This window comes from Heptranchias perlo, chromosome 1 (assembly GCF_035084215.1).
Source record: "Heptranchias perlo isolate sHepPer1 chromosome 1, sHepPer1.hap1, whole genome shotgun sequence".
Lineage (NCBI taxonomy): Eukaryota > Metazoa > Chordata > Chondrichthyes > Hexanchiformes > Hexanchidae > Heptranchias > Heptranchias perlo.
Window position 1 is genome coordinate 127871573 of NC_090325.1, and position 13286 is coordinate 127884858.

A 13286-nucleotide genomic window follows, 5' to 3' on the forward strand; every position below is an offset into this window, starting at 1 on the left:
GTATGCAGGTGCAGCAGGTGATCAAGAAGGCCAACGGAATGTTGGCTTTTATTGCTCGGGGGATAGAATATAAAAACAGGGAGGTATTGCTGCAGTTATATAAGGTATTGGTGAGACTGAACCTGGAATACTGCGTACAGTTTTGGTGTCCATACTTAAGAAAAGACATACTTGCTCTCGAGGCAGTACAAAGAAGGTTCACTCGGTTAATCCCGGGGATGAGGAGGCGGACATATGAGGAGAGGTTGAGTAGATTGGGACTCTACTCATTGGAGTTCAGAAGAATGAGAGGGGATCTTATTGAAACATATAAGATTGTGAAGGGGCTTGATCGGGTGGATGCGGTAAGGATGTTCCCAAGGATGGGTGAAACTAGAACTAGGGGGCATAATCTTAGAATAAGGGGCTGCTCTTTCAAAACTGAGATGAGGAGAAACTTCTTCACTCAGAGGGTAGTAGGTCTGTGGAATTTGCTGCCCAGGAAGCTGTGGAAGCTACATCATTAAATAAATTTAAAACAGAAATAGACAGTTTCCTAGAAGTAAAGGGAATTAGGGGATACGGGGAGCAGGCAGGAAATTGGACATGAATTTAGATTTGAGGTTAGGATCAGATCAGCCATGATCTTATTGAATGGCAGGGCAGGCTCGAGGGGCCAATTGGCCTACTCCTGCTCCAATTTCTTATGTTCTTATGTTCTTCTTTTCAATATAATGTTGGTGCACACTGCAGGTTCTGTCAATGAGGATTCACGATCCACTGGGGTTTAAAACCAAAGTTATAGTGTCAAAGTGCAAGAAATGGCCAACACAGGCTCTGCAGTATTTGAGGTAAATTTCCATCTTAAGCCTTGCCAGCACAGACTTTCATGTGCCAGGAATGTAAAGCTCTCTGCCGGGAGCTTTGAAGGAGAAAATGTACTTTCTTGTCTTCATCTCGATTGTAACAGGAAGGAACCTTAGTACAGCTAAAGCTGCATGAGATCAGCTTTATGTAAACCAGATCTGCTCTCAATATGCCTCCCCATAATACCATTAACAAACAATTACTTCTGTCACCATTTCAAACAGTTCTGATACAGAAGCACATCACTTTGAAGTTACATTTTTAACCATTAGCACTTGGCATTATTATTCAACCTCTTAACTGTAAAAATGATGAACAGGTGTGGCTTTTTACAAGTGGTGGGATCTTGGATTGATTCCACCATTATGCTCAGCTCCTAATGTTAGCTACGGAGAAATGATTACTTGAGGTCGGGTGTTTCCCCACAGGCAGACTGAGAATCAGAGAGATGAACTTTCCAGGCACTCCTCCACAGCAGTGCATTGGTAAAGCTTGAAAGCAGCTTGCCCTCTCAGCCAGAGCATGAACTGGGGGGTAGAGGAGAGGGAAGAGGAAATTAGAGACCTTCCACGTCCTCTGAAGAAGGAACGAAAAAGGCAACAGTGTCATACTGAACAATACAGATTGTACATCAAAATATGTATTAAGGTTACAGAAATCTTTTAAAACCCTTTTACAGTGATTGCAGATTGTTTGTATAAAATGAATTTGAAAAGGCCTGCCAATTAAATGTTTAGTTATATAAACTTGGATATCTTTCTTTAAAATCTATTTCAATATTACACTTGTCGCCATTGCTTAATCTCTAATCTCTGCAACAGCTGAGTTGCAATGAAATCAGTGGTCACTGAGCTGAAATTGACATGTACTGTCGATTACAGGGAATGGAATGAAAGGAAAGCAAGTGATTATACTTGAAAGTAGCTTAAAGTACAGATGTTAAGATTATAGCAGATCTAACTGAGACTGAAGCTCAACTGTATTTGTCATGTTCCAACCAAATACTGACTTGCATTCTTCAAAACCTCACAGTAGACCACCAGATTACAGGGGTTACAAAAAATGTGTTTGAAACTTACCTTCAGGCTTGCACTTAATGTTTTGAGCAAAGGCAATGTTGTATCTGTATGACTTTATGGGGATCATTTTGACTTCGGGAGATAGTGTAAAATGGGCATTAGCGAATCGGCAGCCCACTTCCCATCTCTCCTGATATCCGTTTCCATTGAAGTCAATGGAAATGCAAATGGGGAGAGATGTAAAACAGAGTGCCGATTTGCTATTGCCTGTTTTACATTATCTCCCAAAATCAACATTATCCCCATATACGTCCAAGCCAGGATGATGTGTGACTTGGAAGTGGTGGTGTTCCCATGCAATTGCTGCCCTTGTCCTTCCAGGTGGTGGAGGTCACCTGGTTTGGGAGGTGCTGCCAAAGAAGCCTTGGCAAATTGCTGCAGTGCATGCTGTAGATAGTGCACACTGCAGCCATGGGTGAAGCGCTGATCAAGCAGGCTGCTTTGTCCTGGATGGTGTCGAGCTTCTGGAGTGTTGTTTCAGCTACACCCATTCCAACAAGTGGAGAGTATTCCATCACACTCCTGACTTGTGCCTTGTAAGTAGTGGAGAGGCTTTGGAGAGTCAGGAGGTGAGTCACTTGCTGCAGAATACCCAGCCTCTGACCTGCTGTAGTATCCATGGCAATTATGTGGCTGGTCCAGTTGAGTTTCTGGTCAATGGTGATCCCCAGGATGTTGATTACGTCATCATGCCCACCTCCATTGATAAACATTGTTATGTGTCTAAGAGGAATTTACCATGATGACACTGCCCATTTAACCCTCTCAAGAAGCATTTTGTCACAGCATTGATTCACGACAAGAACCAAATACAATAAAAAGGTTTTCACACTTGCTCAATGTTGTAATGATGTAAAATATTAACAAAAACCTGATTTTGAAGAAGGATTTAATTTCTCCATTTAGAAAAAAATTGAAGATTGCCCATTTTGGTTTTTGCTATTACCTGTCAATCACACTGCCAGGGACACCTGATTTTATTCTGTTGGTTTTATCCTTCACCCAGAAGAAACTGCCAAATCAGTGTGTACCTACAATGATGATCATTTCCATAATTCTTAAGCTGCTTATACAACAGTTATAACAGTTCACAACAGTGAGGTGAGAGGGACTGCCCTTGACATCAAGGCAGCATTTGACCGAGTGTGGCACCAAGGAGCCCTAGTAAAATTGAAGTCAATGGGAATTAGGGGGAAAACTCTCCAGTGGCTGGAGTCATACCAGCACAAAGGAAGGTGGTAGTGGTTGTTGGAGGCCAATCATCTCAGCCCCAGGGCATTGCTGCAGGAGTTCCTCAGGGCAGTGTCCTAGGCCCAACCATCTTCAGCTGCTTCATCAATGACCTTCCCTCCATCATAAGGTCAGAAATGGGGATGTTCGCTGATGATTGCACAGTGTTCAGTTCCATTCGCAACCCATCAGCTAACGAAGCAGTCCGTGCCCGCATGCAGCAAGACCTGGACAACATCCAGGCTTGGGCTCATAAGTGGCAAGTAACATTCGCGCCAGACAAGTGCCAGGCAATGACCACCTCCAACAAGAGAGAATCTAACCATCTCCCCTTGACATTCAATGGCATTATCATCGCCAAATCCCCCATCATCAACATCCTGGGGGTCACCATCGACCAGAAACTTAACTGGACCAGCCACATAAATACTGTGGCTACAAGAGCAGGTCAGAGGCTGGGTATTCTGCAGCGAGTGACTCACCTCCTGACTCCCCAAAGTCTTTCCACCATCTACAAGGCACAAGTCAGGAGTGTGATGGAATACTCTCCACTTGCCTGGATGAGTGCAGCTCCAAAAACACTCAAGAAGCTCGACACCATCCAGGACAAAGCAGCCAGCTTGATTGGCACCCCATCCACCACCCTAAACATTCACTCCCTTCACCATTGGCACACTGTGGCTGCAGTGTGTACCATCCACAGGATGCACTGCAGCAACTCGCCATGGTTTCTTCAACGGCACCTCCCAAACCCACAACCTCTACCACCTAGAAGGACAAGAGCAGCAGGCACATGGGAACAACACCACCTGCACATTCCCCTCCAAGTCACACACCATCCCGACTTGGAAATATATCGCCGTTCCTTCATCGTCCCTGGGTCAAAATCCTAGAACTCCCTTCCTAACAGCACTGTGGGAGAACCTTCACCACAAGGACTGCAGCGGTTCAAGAAGGCGGCTCACCACCACCTTCCCAAGGACAATTAGGGATGGGCAATAAATGCTGGCCTTGCCAGTGACGCCCACATCCCATGAACAAATAAAAAAAAAAGTTTCTGAACAGATCTCAAATACAGCTGCACAGTAAGGAAATCAGAATGCACAAGCAATGGCTGCTTGGCAATGACAACCTCCGGTGTTCTGACCAAGCTCTCAACATCCTTGATGGAATACATGAGAAACAAAATGATATTTTCAAGATAAGACAGCAGCCCACGAACCAAGTTCAGGTCCAGGATATTGGGATGTGGATTACGGAGCATTTCTATGGTGATTCAGAAACACAAAGGACATGAAAATATGTACAGATCATGACTTAATGATATCCAGCAAGGTAATGCACATTCTGGAACCAAAATTACTCGAGCTTTTAACATGCACTGTTTTCACAAGTTTCAAGCTGCTAACCTGAGTTTGTTGTCATTTGAAGCCATTACTTCATCTTGCACTGACAGAGAGATGCTTGTACAAAGATAAGTTTTTTAAAAAAGAGAAGTCTCATAACATTATCATTGTGCAAGCCATGACTGTACAGGATAGCTATTGTAGCATTGCAGAAGTCTTGTTGAATGGACCTTGCCAATAATGCCTGCTCATGTAACTATCACTGAAAAAAGGGTGAGCAATGGTACCAATGGAAGCAACAAAACAATGGAGCCTCGACAACCTTTAAACAAAGGATGCTGGCCTACATATGGAGACACTCCTTTTGGGGAGAGTGCATCAGTTTGCAATCCAAATTCATGCAACCTTCTAATTTGTAGAGTAGCTAACCTGAATGGCTCACGGCTCTCAAATGCAGAGCATCAGTTTTCCATATTACTTGCTCTTCCATTAGGTCATAGACTACAATTGATCCTGCTGTTACAGTATACATCGAAAACAAAGATGACAGTATGTGGTGCGTATAATCCTCAGTTGAGGTTGGTAAATACTACTCCTTACACTCAGAAGTACATCATGGTGCTCCATGTAACAAATATGACCATTCTGCTCAAAGAGAGGGCTCTAAGGATGTACTGTGTGAAACAGGTATTCATACAGTGAAACATCATTCATTTGAGCATATAGGTAATTGATTCACAAATATGGCATTTTGTGTTCTACTGGCCTTCTCTTCAGTTGGGCAGCAAAGCTGTATTTGGCACTTAGAGCAGGTTGGTATGCTTTTTCTGATTGCAGGAAGGTTAAAGATTTGGTCGAAGTGCATGAGTGTTTGATGAGTTAACAATTAAGGTATGGTGAGTCATTACATTACATGGCATTAATTGTTAAAGTGCACAGCTTTGGGGGTTAGTGCTTTTGTACAATGTATAGTACAGAAGAAGCAATGGTGATTTTGGTGGCCAATGGGCTGATTTACAACATGTGCGTTCCCAGCACAATTTTGCCACACATATGTCTTACTATACTAAGGGTGTAAATTTGTTTAAAAAAGAAAATATACTGGCATTTAATGTACTTCATATTGATCTGCAACTCTTCAGTTAAGTGGGGTTTAAGCACAGAGACCATGACTGATAGTGAGGACCATGTGAAAGTGTGGGGTCAGGTCAAAAATGTCAGCAAGATAATTGCCCACATGCCTCAAAGAGCAGAACCCCGCTTCAGGTGTCGTCGACAGTGCTATCAAGTCGCACTTACTCACCAATGCTCAGTTTGGGTTCCGCCAGGACCACTCAGCTCGAGACCTCATTACAGCCTTGGTCCAAACATGGACAAAAGAGCTGAATTCCAGAGGTGAGGTGAGAGTGACTGCCCTTGACATCAAGGCAGCAATTGACCGAGTGTGGCACCAAGGATCCCTAGTCAAGTTGAATCAGGGGGAAAACTCTCCAGTGGCTGGAGTCATAACTAGCACAAAGGAAGATGGTAGTGGTTGTTGGAGGCCAATCATCTCAGCCTGAGGGCATTGCTGCAGGATTTCCTCAGTGCAGTGTCCTAGGCCCAACCATCTTCAGCTGCTTCATCAATGACCTTCCCTCCATCATAAGGTCAGAAATGGGGATGTTCGCTGATAATTGCACAGGGTTCAGTTCCATTCGCAACCCCTCAAATAATGAAGCAGTCTGAGCCCGCATGCAGCAAGACCTGGACAACATCCAGGCTTGGGCTCATAAGTGGCAAGTAACTTTCGTGCCAGACAAGTGCCAGGCAATGACCATCTCCAACAAGAGAGAGTCTAACCACCTCCCCTTGACATTCAATGGCATTACCATTGCCGAATCCCCCACCATCAACATCCTGGGGGTCACCATTGACCAGAAACTTAACTGGACCAGCCATATAAATACTGTGGCTATAAGAGCAGGTCAGAAGCTGGGTATTCTGCGGCGAGTGACTCACCTCCTGACTCCCCAAAGCCTTTCCACCATCTACAAGGCACAAGTCAGGAGTGTGATGGAATACTCTCCACTTGCTTGGATGAGTGCAACTCCAACAACACTCAAGAAGCTCGACACCAACCAGGACAAAGCAGCCCGCTTGATTGGCACCCTATCCACCACCCTAAACATTCACTCCCTTCACCACCGGCGCACTGTGGCTGCAGTGTGTACCATCCACAGGATGCACTGCAGCAACTCGCCAAGGCTTCTTCGACAGCACCTCCCAAACCCGCGACCTCTACCATCTAGAAGGACAAGGGCAGCAGGTACATGGGAACACCACCACCTGCACGTTCCCCTCCAAGTCACACACCATCCTGACTTGGAAATATATCGCCGTTCCTTCATCGTTGCTGGGTCAAAATCCTGGAACTCCCTTCCTAACAGCACTGTGGGAGAACCTTCACCACACGGACTGCAGCAGTTCAAGAAGGTGGCTCACCACCACCTTCTCAAGGGCAATTAGGGATGGGCAATAAATGCCAGCCTCACCAGTGACGCCCACATCCCTTGAACGAATTTAAAAAAAGCTGGTGTGGGCCATTACTACTCGAGTATCTACATTCCCATGTGTACACAGGTAAAGGAAAATTGCTTAATTAAACTGTTATTGGTTTATTATGACAGTTTAAAGAAAGAAAGGACTTGTTTAGTAAAATAATTATTCTTTAATTTTACACCCTGAAGAAAATATATTCCTTGGACAACCTTACCTCTGCTCATAAATAAAACTCGATAAGATATCACCCTCTTTCAATTATTTCTAAGTTGAGGAAAGCACTAAATGTTTCCATGCAAAAAGGATCTAACAATCCCATTCCTAGCATTAATGTGGTTAACAAGACCATAACAAGGTTTTTTATTTGATTTCTCCTTCATTGTTCACAAATCAAAACTTTATGAGCATGAGGAAATCACCGTTGAATGATAACAAAAGGTTTTCAGGGAATTTACAGAAACAAACAGGTCTCTTCACTGGTTTACGCACTGCACCTTTCCTGCAAAGGTTGACACCATGAGAAATTTACTGTACTGATATCACTTTGCCCATAGTCAATAAAGATCATCTCTCTCTGTGATACTATTGAATATTGACATTGATTGAACAATTGATGGGGGAAGGAGAAGATTCAGAATTTTAGACAAAAGTAATTTTCACAGGATACCAGGCAGTCCTTTAAGCATTAAATGCAGTCTGATGATTAACACGAATGAGGGTGATTTGTATTTGCACCATCAGCTTCCACTTTATTTGCCAATAATTGTGCAACTGAGGGAAAATTGCTTTCTGCTACATTTTACTTCAAAGTGCTATCCTCCCATAGCTTACTTTGCAAAACCATCAGTGCTGCTTCCACATAGTACCTGAGGCAGCTAACTAATGGAGGCATGAGCCAATGCATTCTGATCTTCACTGTTAAAAATAAACTCTGTACCAATGGAACTCATGAGCTGGCTAATAAAAAGAGGCCTCCATTTGTGTAATCAGGTCCAGTGAAGGTATTCCTTTTTGTCAGTGGAAGTACTCTGATTGATCTGTGTTTATGGCAGATGAAAGGCCTAAGTATTTTCCCTAGTACATGCCACTAGTTAGAACTAGAAATGGAACCCATGAAATCAAAACCTCATTGGAGGTACAAGATGTTCAATTAGCTAAAGGTTGTTTGTCATCATATAAACTACAACTGGGAAGTTCAGGAGGTGTTAACATAATTTTACAGCAATTACATGAGCAAAATATCCATGCCGTAAAGATTTTATAAGAACATTACAACTCAACACACAACTGAAAAGCTTACAATATGATTATGACTGAATAGAACAGATTGTATTCAATATGGTAATAGACAGATTGCAATTTATATTGCAATGTACAGATTTCAGTGCAATATAACAGATGCAACATGAAATATGTGATTAAACAAGTTGTAATCTGATAACCTAACAGATTACAAAGCGATATGGCATTTAAGAGATTGCAATGCGATTAATGACTGAAAACCCCAACTGAGCAACCACAACAATAAAGAACTGGTGTGCTGCAGTGCAAATGCAAACTAACAGGCTTACAGGTTCTTCAGCAGCAACACCCCCCCCCCCCTTCCAATATCTTCAGATTGAATGATGCATGGGCAGCTTTTGGTGGTTCATGGGGGTACTGCCTACTATGTAGTAATGAGAAAATCACTCGTGCCCTCTACCCTATCACAGACCTTCCCTTTTGTTCTTTCCTCCACCCGCCTCCCTCCCCCCCTCCTTTCCCCGGCTCTGTACTTGCTCAAAAACTTTAACTCTGAACATCTTCCAGTTCTGATGAAAGGTCTTCAACCTGAAACATTAACTCTGATTCTTTCTCCACAGATGCTGCTTGGCTTGCTGAGCTTCTCCAGCATTTTCTGTTTTTATTACTGCTTCTGTTCTTGTCTCCAAGGTATAGTGAAGTGGGTACTAAACTGCAGAACAAATTGTAACCACCTAGCTTGCACCCAGTCCTAGAATTGATCTTCTTGTGTTATAACATTAGGAAATTCCTGTAGCATTTTCCTTCATGTAGTTTCCATAACCACAGCAATAAAACGTTTCAGTACCCAAAATGATAATACAGGTGTTTATTTTTTAGGAAACTACAAGGTAAAAATACACATTTCGATCTGGAACTCAAACAGGAAAGAGTCTACACTAAACCATAATGGATTTGGGCAGGCACCCATCCCTACAGCTCTATGGATTCAGACATACACCAACCATTTCAGATTATAGGACCAAGACACATAGCCATTATTTGATAGATTCAAACATTCAAGTATCACTCGACTAGAGATGGACAAAAATGCACCTATTGGTCATTATACATTCAGACACATACTTCGAGGGCACTAGGGACTGTTTCAATTAGCAATATCAAAACCTTTAACAAGCGTGGAATAAGATGAGAATAGGTGGCCCATCTCTCACGCAGACAATGTGTTAATATGGGCTTCATTTCATTTATTCACCTCCTGAGGGAGCTAACTAATCACAAGTGAAACTTCCAGGAAAATAAACGTCCAACAAATTTCTCTGCATACACACCACAAGACCACCATGGACACACACGTGCACACACGCACAACTGAATCACCTCAGGCACATACCGAATAAACTATTAAAAAACACGAGATTGAGAATACCAAATCGTAACTGAAAAAATAACATAAATTTGTAGTCATTCCCTGCCACTAATTTCTGCCAGGATGGAGTCACTGAATATTGCGGACAAGTAAAAGTGCCGTGAACTTGACACCATTCTATTCACATGTACTACTAGGTCTTTTTGTTAGAGGCAGGTGAATTGAAATGATCACAATCTCAATTTTTCCAAATTACTCAGAATTGCTCAAATTTTGCAAAGTTCAGAATATTGCTTTAATTTACCAATCGCCTTCACCGCAGATAAAATGTTCCAAAAACATAAGTCGAAATAAATTGTCAGGAACCAGATGGTCAGGCAGATCTTCAGATCTTCTGCTCCCAGTTAAGTAAATAGGCCATTTTGGGAAGGTAACCAATTCCCCTGAAAAGGTTGGAGGCTTTTTAATAGGTCTAAATGGGACTCATGAGTTCCACTGAGGCCTATGGATGGCATAAAAAGGCAGAATTTCCTGGGTAAGCCTGGGAACTCCATTAGACATGCCCCCTTGACGTGATGGGCAAAAAATCCACCGATGGCCCCCTTACTAGAATTTAAAGGGACAGTCTAAATGGGTGTGGGACTGGGTGCTGCACCAAATTCCCTCTCTGGCTCCAGGAATTTTGGGATCAATGTGTTTAATCAGATATCCAACTGCAGAGTATTCAACCACATTTTGAAAAGTCATATAATCAGAATCAAATACTTTTAAAAACTCTTGACATACACAATATTAAATAACTTATGGAAGCACAACATTGTTGCATCAAAGAACACTTGGTATTCCCAGAAGAACATACTTTCCTTTTTCTTTTCTGAACATGTCAAGATTTGCGGTTAGTTATTTTTTCTTGAAAAAGAGAATCATTAAAAATAATGTACACCATCCCATGGGTGACTTTTAAATCAGGGCATCCATTTGATTGGTGACATAGTATAGAGGTCACCCCTGAGGTAACATATTATTTTGTTGATAAGAAGGATATTGAGGTTTAGCATTAGTCACCAATTAATAAACCCCGTCCTTGAAAAACAAAGTTTTATGCCCACTAGAGTGGGTCCTGAATTACATTTAGGTACAATATTTCTTAGTGTCTGATTCTGAGTGAACAGTAAGACCTGAATGGAATAGTGCTAGGGGCAGACAGATATGAGAACCAGCAGAAAAGTATGATGCTGAGGTCTTCTGTCGCCTATGGCAACTGCCTGAATTGAAACAGCAATCAGACTTAATAAAGTAAGGCCTTTCTCTGTGCGTTCTTTTACACGTGCACCTATATTAATACACAATATGGAATTTAAACTTTTTTTTTCCATTTGTGCCTTAGTATAAGAATAAGAAACAGTTTTCTTTGCATAGTTATAGAATGCAGAACTTATTCCAATTCAAGAAAATGCCTGGAGCATTCATCGATATGGAATTACTAGCTGCTCCTTCAGAATTAATTCCCTCACTAGCTGGTGCTGAGCACTTTACGTGCGGTGGCGCTATTTGGGAACAAATCTAAGTACTGGAAGGAATCATTGAATGCACCAAACTGACTTCCAGCTCCTTGTAAAATCTAATGTAAGATCTAAAACCAGTGCAAATTTATAACTTGTTGATCAGACTGAACCAGTCAAAATGTTGCATAATTTAGCTTTTGAAAAAAAAATTAAATGAAACATTATCTTGAACACTGAAAATGTAATATTTTCTTTTTTTTTTCTAGCCTGGATTTGAATCTATTTTAAAAATAAATAAAAATGTATGTGTTTCACTATATACTATTTTAACATTGTTAGGTGTGATATATGAAAAATATCAGAAACCTCTCTGATCAGTCTTACATCAAAAAAATAAATAATTTTAATTTAAAAATGCCCATTAATAAGCATTCTCTTTGACTAGAACAGGTGTTGCATAAAATCCAAGCAATTTGTTACAGTGTCTGTCATTGGCCGTGTTTATAATGTTGCTGAATCTTTCCCAAACCTCATTACATTTTTCACTGCAGCTAATTCACTACAATCCCAAATCCTGCAGTTTTTGACTATTGGAATGAGAAATCACACAAGATTTCCAATTGCAGCAGTGCCTAATAATAAAACTAGGTGTTCTTGAATAGCAAAATATTCCTACTGCAGAAAAGCCTCCGATTTGCCCTATTAAAAATCACATCACCTCAGTCAATTCTAACTGCATTCTGGATGGTTCAATATAGCCCAGTTTAAACAGAAATAGTGACTGGAATTTTAAAAAAAAAATTCTACTACTGTAAAATGTAGTCATGTTGGATGTTATAATATAAAAGACAAAAATAATTTCAATCCTTTTTTAAATATCTGTCAGTGCCTTGTATACACTGCAATGCATGAAGGCTGTCTCTCAGCAAAACACCAGCATATGGATAGTTTATTGCAGGTGCTGTTTGCTGCAAAGGGCATTGCTAGCTAGTATCTCTGTGCACACTGGTGATGGAAGATTCACACACACACATCCACACTAACAAACACACACACACGAACAAACAGCATCGGAAGACACAGCACAAGTGTTGCATGAAAACAAATTATTGCTGCAGTCTGCATTAAGGTGGTCAGAAAAATAGGCATATTTTAATCCAGTTAATTAAATCCGGTTGGGTATCCTACAATAGAAAGCCTATTGATAGATCCCCGATTTAGCATATGTTTACAAATTTAATGGTATTCTGACAGGGCTGGCAGGGCACCACAATGCAGTGAATCTATAATCATTGCTGAGTAAAGACACGTATAGCAGGTGCCTTTAAACAGTCAGTGGCAATATATATTTGGTAAGGTGGCGTACCTTGCGTTTACGACTTAACCGTTCACTGCTTCTCTTCGATTGCTTCTTCCTCTCTTTTTCTCTTTCCTTTTCCTTCTCTTCATGGTCAAGGTCCCGGGCTTTTTTAAGGTGAGCTGCAGCATGAGCCATAACGGAAGGGAAACACCAAGATTCTGGTTTAAAATTTTAAGTCACCCCAATCACAAATTCGGGTGACTTGTTAGCAAGGACAGTGCACAGGAGGCAGGTATCAAGGACTGCAATCCCACCAGAAAGGTCACCCCTCAAACAAAATACTTGCAGCGCCCTTAATTCAAAATGCAATTCAGTTCCACAGAGGCAATCCTCCCCAAGAATGTGAAGCAACTTTGAGGCCAGCTCTCCTCGGAACTGCAATGGGTAATAAGACGACAGACTTAGAGCATATCCTTGAGCATATAACGTCAGAACAAGGCCTTCTGGGGCCCTGGGACTGGCTGTATCCCCCGACTAGAGCAGGCAGAACCCATATAATGGAAACTATGGGGGGGGGTGGTGGAGAAACCCTTCCTGTTTAAGCTACACCTCACTACGTGCTGAGAAATGGTGCAGTCTGCTTTAATGACTGGTGCTGCTACTGCTGCTGTCTCTGCTACAAAACACTGGATATTTCCTTTCCCATTTAAAGCAGGTCTTCTCGTGAGATGGGTTTCTGCAATTTTGTCAGCAATCAGTAATTCTATTTATATCTATAGGTGTGTGGGGAGAGGGGGATTCTGACTTTTGTAATGCTATTGTTCTTGA

General features: G+C 41.8%; 1 protein-coding gene across 1 annotated transcript in view; it reads right to left on the reverse strand.

Moving 5' to 3' along the window:
* The window catches only part of LOC137326017 (ankyrin-2-like), a 418648-nt gene extending 405995 nt beyond the window's left edge, over positions 1-12653 (reverse strand). Inside the window, exon 1 of the mRNA XM_067990953.1 lies at positions 12525-12653. Coding sequence (XP_067847054.1) covers positions 12525-12653 — 129 coding nt within the window. The remainder of the gene's footprint in view (positions 1-12524) is intronic.
* Between the last annotated feature and the right edge of the window lie 633 nt (positions 12654-13286).